The 13,853-nt window shown below is 38.0% G+C and overlaps 1 protein-coding gene across 1 annotated transcript in view; it reads right to left on the minus strand.

Moving 5' to 3' along the window:
• Positions 1 to 13,853, minus strand: part of COL28A1 (collagen type XXVIII alpha 1 chain) — a gene marked incomplete at both ends in the record, with an annotated part of 159,468 nt that overhangs the window by 76,706 nt on the left and 68,909 nt on the right. Inside the window, 8 exon segments of the mRNA XM_082662419.1 lie at positions 1,370 to 1,438; positions 1,701 to 1,769; positions 5,228 to 5,238; positions 5,241 to 5,295; positions 5,918 to 5,986; positions 8,907 to 8,978; positions 11,423 to 11,491; positions 12,245 to 12,317. Coding sequence (XP_082518545.1) covers positions 1,370 to 1,438; positions 1,701 to 1,769; positions 5,228 to 5,238; positions 5,241 to 5,295; positions 5,918 to 5,986; positions 8,907 to 8,978; positions 11,423 to 11,491; positions 12,245 to 12,317 — 487 coding nt within the window.

Raw genomic sequence — 13,853 nt, forward strand, 5'->3', positions numbered from 1 at the left:
CAAAAACTCAAGACAAAAAGTTGACATCAGGCACTTACAACCTCTTTCTCTAATGACCTGGAAGCATTTGAAAAACTAAGTGAGTAGGTATATTTCTAAGGAGAATTTCACTCTGTAGGGTAACACTGATTATTCATTTTCCATTCATTCAACATGTTATAGAGTTCCTACTGGGCAGCACATCTAGTTCTGGTACCAAGAATTCAGTACGACAAAGAGCCGGCCTGCAGGAAAATTTATACTCTTGTGAAGTATGCAGAGCAGTAGATAAGCAAGATGATTTCAGAAATGCTGCGTGCTATGGAAGAAACACACTGGGGGACGTGACAGTGATGGGGGTGGGGAGAGAGGATTGCCTTTTGTATGGCGGACAGGGAGGCAAGATTTGAGACCTGAAGAAGAAGCTCTCCTGACAAAGCCGAGGTCTGGAAGCAGGAATGAGCTGAAGGAGGGCAGGCCAGTGTGGCTAGAGGTGGGCAGCAAGGGAGCAAGGGGCGGGAGTGGCAGCCAAGTTGTGAAGGGCCCCGGAGGCCACGGAAAGTGCTTGGAGTTTGTTCTCTGTACAAAGAGAAGCCATTAGAGAGCTTTTTTGAGAAGGAGAGGGATGTGATCTGATTTATGGTTTTAAAAGATCAATTTGCCTGCTAGGTAATAGAAGGGCAGAGGTGGAAGAGGGAAGACCAGTGAAGAGGTTTGAATAGCCCAGGTGAGAGATAATGGTGGGCTGCCTGATGGAAGCAGCAGGAGAAAAGCGGCCAGAAGCAAGATATATTTTGAAGGTAGAACTGATGGGATTTACCATAGGCCTACACGGGGAGGGAAGAGAGGGAAATGAAGGACCAAGAATGACTCAGGTGTCATGGCATGAGCAAAGGGTGCTTGGTAGCACCATTTCCAGGCTTATGGAGTGAAAATCAAAGGCTTTATTTTGGATGTTAGGTTAGAGTTGTCTGTGAGAAATCTAAGAGGAGATGTATGGTAAGAAACTAGACGTGTGAAAGCAGGGCTTAGGGGAGGGAAGATAGAAACTTGGAGGCCATCAGTGTGCAGATAGTGGTTAAAGCCATGGTATTGAATGAGAGCACTTAGGCAGGGGCATGGCCAGAGAGGGGAGGGATCTAAACCAAAGGCTGTTCTTGGTACAGGAAGACAAGGCAGCAAAGGAATGTGAGGGTTGCTGCCAAAAACCATAAAGTTAATCTACATGTTCAAGTCAGTACAAGGCCCAGGAAGTCCATAGATGAGGAAAAATAACTTGATCAATTCTGTAGATGCTTCTCCTCTTCTATCATGTCTGATAAAGATTTTCACCTTTACCAAACTAAAGGTACATTTTTAAAAGCTACTGCTACCTACTTTAAAGTCTTACCTTTGCTCCAGTGTTTCCTGCTCTATGTAAAACCCTTGGTCCAGGGGGTCCTGGTAATCCTCGAGGGCCCTGAGATGACATAATAAGGGAGAGAGGGAGTAACCTTGGAGCAACCTTGTTGTGTTCAGTGTTCAGGAAGGAAGGAAGGAAGGGAGGGAGGAAAGGAAGGAGGGAGAAAGAAAAAAGAAAAGAAAAGGGAGGAAGGGAGAGAGAGGGAGGAAAGGAGAGGGGGAGGGATGAAAAGAAGGGAAGGAAAGGGAAGGGAGGAAGGAGGAAAGATGGAAAAGAGGGAGAGAAGAAGGAAGGAAATAAAAGCAATGTCCACACTTACAGCCACACCAGGATAGCTGTCACCTTTGAGTCCTGGAGCGCCCACTGGTCCCCGAGGGCCTTGGGCACCCTGGGTAAATTCCAGCACCAGGAGATATCATAAGACTAAACTATGAAACACCTGGCAAAACTTAAGCACAAAACCAACTCAACATGCCAGAGGTGGATTTGATAAGTGCAGAGGAACAGTTTGAAAAATTTTAGAAGGAAATATGGCAACTCCTTATCTCCTCATAAGTCTTACCCATGGAATGAGTGTAGAAAGTATATCTGAACCATTACAAGGTCCTCTATAGGAAACACACTTCATGGGCATTAGAAAAGGGCTAGTTGCTGACATTTTAATTTTAAAAATTACCAATTTTTAATGCATCATAAATCAGGAAGTATAAAATGAGAAAATTTAGTAAGCATCATGTGAGAAGAATAGAGGGGAATATGTAGTAAAAGTTTAAGTATAAAATAAGATACTGTAGTTACCTATTATTATGTTACATCTATTATCTTCCTCAATGGCGCCCAAATTAGGGGAGGAATAAATAAGCTCAAATAAAAATTAAAAACAGATTAATTTTTAAAAAACACTTTATAAAAGAATAGGACATAGAGTTTGCGGTTCATATCCTGAGACCTAGGAAAAAGTTATAAATACTGCTTTACCGTGATGATCTTGGGCATCTAAAACTTTTAGTAGCAACTACTGACCTCCTATATAGAGGATAGGGAAGGAGAATTGTTGCCTTTTGAACATTAGAGTTCTCTGTACAAATAGAACTCGGAGAAATTTCTGGCTAAATTAAAATGGAGAAAAAGAGGAAGACTCTTACCAGAGAAGAGTTATTAATTGTAAGTCTACTACACTTATATTTAAAACATTTCTATTTATACCACATTCCGTTCTGTTGCTGTGATAACTCTTCCAACTCTTACAATAACTCTTACAACTCTCATCAATTATTTTGATAAAGAGCTGTTCATGTTTTTAAATATTTATGTTTTTCCACATTAGGAGGAAACTCTACTAATAGACCTTTGTTTTCCAAGATTGGAAGAAGTATCAGGATTCTTAATATTTGTTTTACATGCAAGCAAACACTGAAATCAAACTGCCATTATTCCAAGCCAAAGTGTTGCCCAAAATCTAACTCCCCAAAACTGCCCCTGATTCTACTCCTATGAATGAATGATAGGGAAAAAAAATTCTTTAAGCCACTTAAGCAATAAGAAAGTTAAATTGATTTTGAAAATCATGAATGCAATAGCTGTTATTTCCTATTAAAACAAAGAGACTGGCTTTATGTGGTTAACGTTCTTAAGAATGATCTTCAGAAAACCTGTGGCCACTTATAAACACTTAAGGTAATATTTATCATCAACAAAAACCCAAGGTGATCTCTTAAAGTTGTATGACAGAGAAAAAACAAATTATTCTGGAGAGGTGAATTTTGCTGTATTCCCCACTAAGGAACTGGTCGCTTCTCAGAAGCAATTTATTATCCTCTTCCAATTATGTTCAAGGTTAAAATGCTAAACATTTTCTATGGGACAGGTCCTAAAATAAGATGCCCATTTCTCTGCATGCTTACATAAGGAGCAGGCCAGCAACAAAACAAAGCAGTAACTGCTCCCTGGTTAAGTTGAAAGGAAAAAAATTGGTAACAAAATTCACTTTCAGTTTTCATTTCTAAGTTCCAAGCCTATAACACATTATCAGCAGCTGTTACTGTTTATCCTCTGGCACCCAGAGTGGGGGGAAAGCCATTGAAACATTCATAGTTTTTGAACATTTTTTTTCCTGGGGGTCTTTGTCCTCTCTCCTACAAAAATTTCAGTTAGCTTGTTACTTCTGATGATAATGGGGGTGGGGAAAGGGCAGTGTTCTTGCTTAGATCTTTATTTTGGATGCCTCACAGTATTTCTGTGGATGGAATTTTGCCACTTGGTCTTTCTGCACTGGATTCAAGAAAATGTCTTGCAGAGTGATTCACAAGTGTCTCTCTCATTCAACAGAAATTAGGGTAGAAATCGTAATCAGGTGTTTTGAAATGGGCTTTCAAAACAACCTGGGAGGTCCCTGAAGTGATAGACAAAACTGAATTTAAGGGGCCAAAACTTTTATCAGACATTTAACCCTCCAAGAGCTTAAAAACCAATGCATTAGGGAAGAATGGCAGAAAGAGTATCATTAGAGGCCAAGGGATTAGAAAATTGATTGAAGAGACAAATAACTTTAAATACTATCACCAACGATGCCTAATAATGATCAGTAGAAAACAGGTGGAGCTTTTAAACCCCAGATGCACATTTAATTAGATTTTATTTCTATCGTAAAGAATAGTATAAGTAGAGAGAAGTAACTTTAAATCACGGACCTAGGAATACACAGATTCAGGAAGTTATCAAACAATATGAAAAATGTCACCCAAATGTTCTTGATTGAGGTCATATCTGTAGTTTTAGCATTAGGAAATTTGGAATTTTTTCTTGAGTCATACGTAACTTGGTTTTCCATAGAATTTTTACATATCTTGGGTTCCTATGTGCCTCAGAGTCTGGGCAGTAGGATGACCATCTTGTTCTGGTTTGCCCAGGACATTCTCTGTTTTAGCTTGAAAATGCCACATCCCGGAAACCTCTTCTGTCTCAAATAAGCCAGAAGATTATCACTCTAGGAAGGAGGACTCTTAAAGTGATTAAGAACAGCAGAGGTCAGGATCTTACCTCAGCCTTCAAAAAGAACCACTCCAACTTATGTCAGTATATAATAGGTTTTGCATTATATTTCAAAGATGGTTCTAAGTTTTCTTTTTTGAAGTTTGAAAATCACTGACGTTAGTACTTGAACCCTTTCATCTAGAAGAGACAATCTGATAAACTAAAGCCAGCTTCAAAGCTACATAACAACATGCTACTAATTTAATAAGTGCTGATTATGGAGCCCTAAAGCCTGTTCTCATAAACAGGGATGTGCTTGTTGACATTTGGAATGTAGAATTTTGCTTGATGCTGGGTTTTATGTGAGGAGGGAAATGGTACTTTGTTGCCATGGAAAAATGTGTTGATTACTAAAAGCTGTCTTCTCCTATAATTATTCGCATTTTCATTTGAAATAACTCTGAAAGATGGACAATAAAGCAGGGAAATCTGATTCAGTAAAGTTTCCAAACATGAACTTTTTGGACAATGTTTTATAGAAGAGATACATTGGCCATTAATAGTAAATGAAGGAGGCTAGAGGCCATATAATCTCATATCAAAGATATTACAAAAAGCATTTTCAATCAACTGTTTAGTCAGCAAACATTTTACCAGAGGAGCTATCCTCCCCCACATTTATGAAAAATAAATGATCTGCTAGCTTGATTTTTTAAAAAGGGAATAGTGTATTCTTACATTTCAGTTCATCAACATAGAGACTTCAGGTAGAAAAATCACAATCATCAACTTATGATGCATTAAATCCACTTTCACTTCTCTCACATACAGGAAAAAAACAAAACAAAACGAAAGAACATGAATAAAGGATACCTTTGGTGCTCAATAGCAATTCCAGGTTCTCCTTTAAATCCAGGAAACCCAGGTCCTCCTCTATCTCCCTGTACATTTCAAATAATGTTCACAGTTTCAGGCTTTAGATTTTATGAGAAACCATAATGGCACAGAGCAAAAAAGCCATTGGCCAATTATAAAGGGCTTAATCTATTAGAATCAGATCCTGAGAGAGTACATCTTCTAATGTATTTGAGGGGAGTTTCAAATCTTAAGCAAATAAAAACTGTCAGTAAAGACTACTAAACTGTTCAGAGAAAGGCCACTGAAATAATAGGTGGCTCTCTACACTCAAATATTTAGGCTGTGAAAACGTCCAGGAATGCTCTTCCATCTGAGTGGATTTCTTTTCTGCCAGACTTTCTGATTAGCAGATTATTCTGAACCAATGCAATAAATTCTTACATGCTTTAGGGTCTAGGTATTTAAGGGAGGTAGTTCAAGGTAAAGTGACAAGTTCAAGACCAGGAGCAAGAAATCTGGTTTCTAATCTTAAATTTGCTGCTGGCCTTTCATCTGCTTAATTGTGAAATATCAGGGTTGAGCTATATGATATCTTTGGTTTCTTCCAAAACTGAAATTCTAGTTCACTGGTTTCATGAATTTTTTCCCCACTCCAACTGCCAAAGACCCAAGTAAAAGAAAAAAACTATTCCCGAGAATGCATACCTTTGGCCCGGGTGGTCCAGGAATTGATGTTCCAGGCATCCCAAAAGGGCTCATAATCCCTGGATCACCCTAAAAAAAGAGCAAACTACTCATTACATGTCAAACAAGGAAACCATATACAGGAATTATATTAAAAAATATAAAAACGTATTTCTAGCATTTTAAAGTATTGTGACCGGCTTCACAGACCAATGTGAAAATATTTGAACATCTTTGTTAAACCACTACTAAAGTTATTGATGGTTAAAATTTCACTCCCTTTAATAAATGTATTCAGTTAATTCCTGAGTAATAGGAAATTTCTCTCGTGCATCCTTTTATTAGGTAATAAAAATCATGTAATTCGTGGTGATTCACTTTTGTATTTGTATGCCAGGAAGCTCAGAGGGAAATATTTGTTCCATTATAACAAATACCTTTAGTGTAAGTTTTTGAGTACACTTGGTAGGTAAATAGTGTTCTTTCTAGTTTATAACTTTTTCCTTTGTTATTTTATTTTATGGTCCACAGTATATCAGTCTTCCATTGTGTGGTATCTCACGTCCGTAATTAAAAGTAGAGAGTTTATGGTTTAAAAAAATGAAATTTTGAACAGGAAAATTAAAACATTTCTCTCTTTTTTTTTTCTGTCTCAGTATGAGTCTCAATAAAGACTCAGTCTGGAACAACAAGCAATGTCTCTGTCCTACCTGGTTCTAGATCAGTGATTTTCAAATTTTAGGGAACAGAGAAATCATTAGAGAAATCTGGTAAAATATAGGGTCCAGGATTTCAGCCCTGGAGATTTTATTTCAATAGGTCTAGGGGTTGGGCCCAGGAATATGAACATTTATGAGGCACCTCTGGTGATTCTGATATAAGTACCACTACTGCACTTTACAACACTGTGCAAAGCAATTGTCTTTAGTTTTTTAACTTATTTTATTGAAGGATGTTTGATTTATAATGTTGCGTTAATTTCTACTGTACAGCACCTATATAACAATCATTTAAAAATGGTTTTCACATTTTTGAATGATTGTTAAATAGGTGCCCACGTAATATCCTCAATTTTGCTTCTTGGCCCAAAAAGCCTAAAATATTTGCTCACTGTACCTTTACCAAAAAATTGGCCTCCTCCTGCCTTACAGAATTGACTATTTGGTCCTCCTGCTTCCTCCAGGAGGGACTCTATCAATCAGACGCACTGGTGATGACTCCTGCCCTGAGCCACCTCCATCTTCACAGCTGAGGCCTCCCACTGTGCTGATTCCATTATACGACCAACAGGCTGAGCACACTGGCCTCTGGGGCCAAGTGATGCCGAGGCCTGTATGTGCCAGTCCTTAATTCCAAACCTGTATGGCAATGGCACAGGACATGGCCAGGGTTCTGGCAACAGATAACCACCCTATTCAATCCCATGGCAAAGGGATAAAACATTAACCTGTTAAAATATTCACTGAAACCAGATGAAGTAAAATTATGCTTCTAGATTTAATCTCTTCTTCTCTTTTTAAGAGAAGCCAATTACTTTTAAATACAAAACTGTATACATAGAAAGTATGCAATTCTTTTAAAGACCGTTATTTAGGTGTATGTTTTGAAATATGGCAATCCTTTATCAGAAAAAACTTTCCTTCAAAATACAGAAAAATATTCACGTTGAGTCAGCATAACTAAGACATAGAGTAATCACTGTTGTTAATACTAATCCAACACATTTCCTATATAATGGCTTTTCTCATCATGTGTTCCTTGAACTACCTGCGGCAGAAGACACTTATTTAGGAAATGCAGATTCTTGGGACCCACCCACATACTAAATCCAGATCGCTAGGCATGGCAACAAGAAATAGGGGTTTGTAACAAGCTCCCAGGCAATACTGATGACACGGAAGTTTAAGAATTACTGGTCTTTAGGGGATGCCTTTTTTTTTGTACCTGCTCTTATCTTGCTGGTACCCATTTTTTTTTAGTTGTTCTTTAATAGTCTGGTCGTTGAACAGACTCCCTGTTTCTTTCTTACAATTAGCATCTCCTAGACCCCTGAACACATCCAGATGACCTCAATATTCTCTCCTGCTTAGTCAGGACACGTATCTAATTTCTTGCTTCACAGTTTCCTTCTTCCTCAGCACCCTGTCTCGGGCAGTTTATCAGGACATATATGCCCTACTTTCCATTTCACATATTGATTTTTTCCTGTCTGAATAACTCCATGTATTGAACACTTACAATGTGCCAGGAACCATGCTGAGTTCTTTATTCACTCTTTTAGGTCTTCACAGCAACCCTGTGAAATAGACACTATTACTCTTTTCCTTCTACGATTGAAGTTGACTGGCCCCCAAAAGTTCCGGGCTGGGGCAGGATGAGAACCCCACTCTCCTGCCTTCTGAAGCACTGCTCTTCATCCTTTACTGCATTGCCACTCAGTCTGGGGCTTTGTTTGTTTGTTTGTTTTGCGGTACGTGGGCCTCTCGCTGCTGTGGCCTCTCCCGTTATGGAGCACAGGCTCCTGACGTGCAGGCCCAGCGGCCATGGCTCACGGGCCCAGCTGCTACGCGGCATGTGGGATCTTCCCAGACCGGGGCATGAACCCGTGTCCCCTGCATCGGCAGGCGGACTATCAACCACTGAGCCACCAGGGAAGCCCTCAGTCTGGGACTTTTTTGTTCTTATTCCGCAAAACAAGATGATAGAGGATTGATACCTTCTATGGTCCTAACTTTATCCCAACTACTGAATATTTTGCTGTTACTAGAGAGGACTGACACACAGATTCTCTCCTAGCAGAATAAATATTTCAATGAAGATCACATGTTTTATGCAATCTCTTTATTCCATTCTATTATGGTCTGAAATAGTGTGGTTTCTAAAGCCTTTTTCATTTGGGGGCTTTTGTTTTGTATTTGTTGAGAGGAAAACAGTGGAAATCTAATATTCCATTAAAACCAGGCACAATTACAATCTCCCCAAAGCATAAATGAGAATATAAGAAACATACCTTCGGTCCTTCGGACCCTGGAAATCCCCTCTGTCCTTGATTTCCTTTGCTCCCTTTCTTTCCTCCATCACCCTGACACAAATTATAATAAAAATATAGTTGTTCTATGAACAGACCCTCCTTAATGTTATATCATGGCCAGATTCTCAATGAATACCTACTTTAAAGTGATGTTCCCCAAGCCCAGCTCAGCTGCACAGGGTTTGTCGATGTTCCTGAGCAGATTGGATGACTTCAGAATTGTTCGGTCTTCATTTATTCAGTATGATTTAGTATTTTCTAAACTCTATGTTCAGTATCTTCCTTTGGGGCCTTCGATTTGACTTTACAGTTTTTTTGCCCCCTTGGTCTATTAACAGATGATTTTCAGACAGTCAGTTTCAGAAAAGAAATGATTTGTCATGCTGTTTTTCAGCTTCTGTCCTATTTCAGTTTTAAAACATAAAATAAGACATTTTAAAAATCCAGCCTTGTTTCTTCCTCAGTGGAGAGTCTAGTTCTTTCTCCCAAAGGAGGCCAATAATTCAACTGGTAGAAAGATGAGTGAGCACTAACCTGGTGCAGAGCTAGAAATTGCCTAGTGTTCCCCAGCAGGGTTGTGTACACAAATGCTACCCCCAAAGAATTGTATTACCTTCAGCCAGAAGCCTCAGAGAATTCTAGAACTATCCTTACACTAGGGTTCAACTGCAAGGCACCATACCTAAGTTTGTGCCTAGCTCAGCAAAAGAACTCGGGGTTTGTAGCCGAGGCCGTTCAATATATATGACATAAATGACTATACCACAGTTTCCAGTTTTCAAACCTAAGCATGCATCAGAATCACCTGCAGATTGCTGGGCCCACATCCAGAGTTTCTGATTTAATAGGTCTGGATTGGGGTCCAATAATTTACATTTCTGACAGCAGCATAAGGTGCTGCTGTTCCAGGGACTGCACCTTGAGAACCACTGGACTATACCAAGGTCATCGGCAATGCAGACACTTCACTAAGAAGAAAAGGTGACCTGTAGAATCCACAGGCGTGCAAAGAACTCCCTAATATGCATACTAATCGAGAGTGGTGACACAGGTAATTTAAAAAAAACCTGTTGAATGTCCAAATATTGAATATAACTTATTGTTTCATTATTAATGCCAACAGAAATGAAATCTACCCGCAACTATTTATTTTCTCCGATTAACTACCAAATTGAACTTACTGACCTAAATCATCCCAGAAGCCAACAGTAAGAATCCAACTGTTATTACAAAGTGCCAACGCTGAACCATAACATACCTTGGATATGTAACATATTCTCCAATAGCCTTCCGTAAGCCCCGAATCACCTTAAAGCCACAAATCCAGACAGTGCATATTCTTGCTCTGCTGGTCTATTTGACACCACCCATTGCTTTCCTCTTGAAAGCCTTTCTCCTTGGTTTCTCTAACATGGTACTACTGTGCATTCTGCCTATCTTCATGCTGTTGTGAATATTCTTGCTCCAGCCACTGTAAAATGTGGGATTCAAACCTTAGCTCTCTTTCTCAGAGCTATCATTCATTCCCACAGCTTCAGTTATAACTCCAAGGGTCTGTTTTCCAGAAGTATATTCAAGAAAATGTTAGTTCTCATGAATGTTAATAGACAATCATTTCTAAAAGTATTTTTTGCATCATGTTGAAAAGGGATTCTCTGTTCATGTTTTTACTCCCTGCTTCCCACCCCACCAAAAATAGATCTCAGAGTCTGGTTAGTCAATTATTTAAAATGTTTGAAATTCTACAAATATATTTCAGTTTTTCACATTTAAGGTTAACAACTCAATTTTAGCCAATATTTTCTCAAGGCATAGACATCTAAGCTATCAATCACTATTTTAATGGAATTATAAACAGAACACTAATAAGTATATGGATTTTATTTTTACTTTACTCATATATAATTCTTCAGAATCTTTATATGGTCATTGATGACCGCACATAAGAAATGCAGGAACATCTGACACCTTAGAGGCTATAGATAATGTCACTAATGGTCTTATTGATGAATTTGGATATTCTTATCTTGACATATAAAGATGTTATTCAACTAGCACTTCTACAATGTATAAAATAAATATATTCCATGTTGTGAAAGTACCACTTAATAAGGTTATATTTCTTATTACTCTGTGAGATTATATACATATTTGAAAAAAAATGTATGGACTTTGACGTCTCACTGATGTATCTCAAGTCTTCTTTTCCCTTACTATGTGTTTTTTAAATGTCAATTTGGCTGTTTATTAAGAAAATGTGTTGAACTCTTCCTCTAAGCTGGGACTTAATGACAGATGGTAGGAAAATGAAAATGAATAATACATACTTGCTGTCTTACAAAAGTTCAAAAGCTGGTATCCATAATTTTAAGCCAGAAGTAAACACCTTTGACATAGCAAGAATAACACCAAATTTCTCCTAAGATGGCTCCTTAGTATCAGGACCAGAACTCAGGCAGTCTGCTTCCCTTCCCCTACCACTGTCAATTCCATACCTTGAAACCAGGTTGTCCTTTTCCAGGTGGTGCTTCAGGGCCTCTTGCTTCTGGAAGCCCCGCTTCTCCCTAGAGGAAATGGCACTGATGTCTTAGCTGACCCTCCATAGACAGTATGTACACACCCACCTTGTCTCTTCTTACAGCCAGTAGTCTCTGCTGAAATCCTCCAGTACAGACCAGACCTTCACTCTAGTCTCAAAATTAAGGTGGAAGTTTACCAACTTGAATAAATTCATATCAAACTCCAGTTTAGCTCAGGGCAGCTGAAATACCATGAAAAAGTCCAATTTCCCAGCCAATTGCCAAAGCAATAAGCTCACTTTCTTTTGGCTCTTCATTCAGATTTGGTAGTTTGTTTTTTTAAAAAACAAGAAAGACCTTCAGCCTTTCCATCTGCTGTTTTCCACTACTTATATTGAAAAATGAGTATTTCAAATGTCAACTCAAAATACTTCAGGAAATCTTTATAGTAGCCTTACTTCCTGAATGCATTTACAGACTCCTTTCGGAGGGAAAAAAAAAAGTGTTTTTCTGTAAGTTTAAATAAAAGTGCTTTCTAGGAATCCCAAAGGGACTAGGTCACTGGAGGATACCATGGCCAAAATACCAGAGAGAAGGCAGAGGGTGTGAGATACTACTCAGGCTTTGAATTGGCGCTCTTTTATCTGAACTAAGAGAAAAAGGAAATTAAGAGTTGTGGGATTTTTTTTTTCTTGAAAAGACTAAGTTTGTCTTGAATGGTTTAATTTGAGCTTCTGCAGGGCCAAGATACAGTGTGGTTCAATAGTTTTACACCAATAATATGAAAAGCAATGTTACCTTCTTCCCTGTAGCTCCTTTTTCTCCCGGTACTCCTGGCTGTCCTGGGAGCCCGTGCATGAGTAAAGATTTTTATTTCCCAGAAGTTCATATTTATCATGGAACTCCCCTTTGAGGTACTCGAAATTGGTCACATCTTGTAATACCTGAGAAAAGCCTATGAGCAGGGAAATCTGAATAGTAATTAATAGTCATTAAACTATTTGGCCTTGGGCAAGTTCCTTAACCTCTCTGGGTCTCAGTTTTGGGTTATGTTGTTTGTTATGGGTTAAATTGTGACCAGCCCCCTCCCCCAAAAGATATGTTAAAGTCTTAACCCTTGGCACCTGTGAATGGACCTTATTTTGTAATCAAGTTAAGATGTAATCAAGTTAAGATGAGGTAACTAGGGTGGATCCTAATCCAATGTGAGTGGTGTCCTTATAAGAGGAAAACATAATGTGAAGACAGGCACATATGGAGAACCCCACGTGAAAACAGAAGCCAAGATTAGAGTGATATAGCTGCAGGCCAAGGAATTCCAAGGATTGGCCACCACCAGAGGCCGAGAGGCAAGGAAAGATTCCCTGTAGGTTTTGGAGGAAGTATGGCCCTGCAGACACCTTGATTTTTTACTTCTAGCCTCCAGAACTGTGAGACAATAAATTTCTATTATGTTAAGCCACAGTTTGTGGTAATTTGTGACAGCAATCCTGAAAAAAAACTAATATAAAAATGAAATAAAAACATTGGGACCCAAACGTTGCTTCCAAGTCTAATATTCAATAATTCTACTCACTTTCCAGTTAATTTGTGGTTGAGAACAAGTCCTTTAAAATGTTCAGAGAAAACACATGCTACTTTAAAACAGTATACAAGTGTCCTTACTGCATTTATTAAGAGCAAAATATATTGAAAATAATTGAAAGTCATTTCAGCTAAATTATAAAAACTAGTGAAGTGAACCTAAAAATAAATAGAAGGATATAATAAAGATGACAGCAGAAAATAATTAACTTGCAAGCAAAAAGCAAGAAGAGTAACAAAATTAAAAGGTAATACTTAAAAATACTAAGAAAATAAACTTCTAACAGTAATGATTAATATTAAAAAAGAAAAGTCATAAAAAACAGTATTAGGAATGAAAGGTGAATATAATTATATACATAGTAACATTTTTTTTGATCACAGAAAATTTCTGTGACAATTTCAAATATATTAGAAGCATTATAAATGGATAATATTCAAGAAAAATATAAATTACATAAATGACATAAGAAGGAATGAACAAACTAAATAAACCAACCATTAAATAAATTGAATCAGTAATTGCAAGTCTGGAACTTCCTCTCCCTCCCAGATCACAGACTTAGTTTTACAGTCAAACCTTACCAAATTTTTAAACATCTGAAGAAGAGATATTCCCTCTCTTATACAAATAGTTCTGAAAATAGAAAAAGAGGGAAGTCTACCCAATTTATTTTATGAGGCTAATAAAACTTTGATTTAAAAAGTCATACAACAAGATAAGAAAACAAAAATCACAGACCAGTCTCCCTAAGAAAAAGAATGCAACTTAAGGTTCTCGTCAAAATGGGGCAGGAGGGACTAGATTTAATTTCCCATCTGA

This window comes from Grampus griseus, assembly GCF_964374135.1.
Source record: "Grampus griseus genome assembly, chromosome: 9".
Classification (NCBI taxonomy): Eukaryota; Metazoa; Chordata; class Mammalia; order Artiodactyla; family Delphinidae; genus Grampus; species Grampus griseus.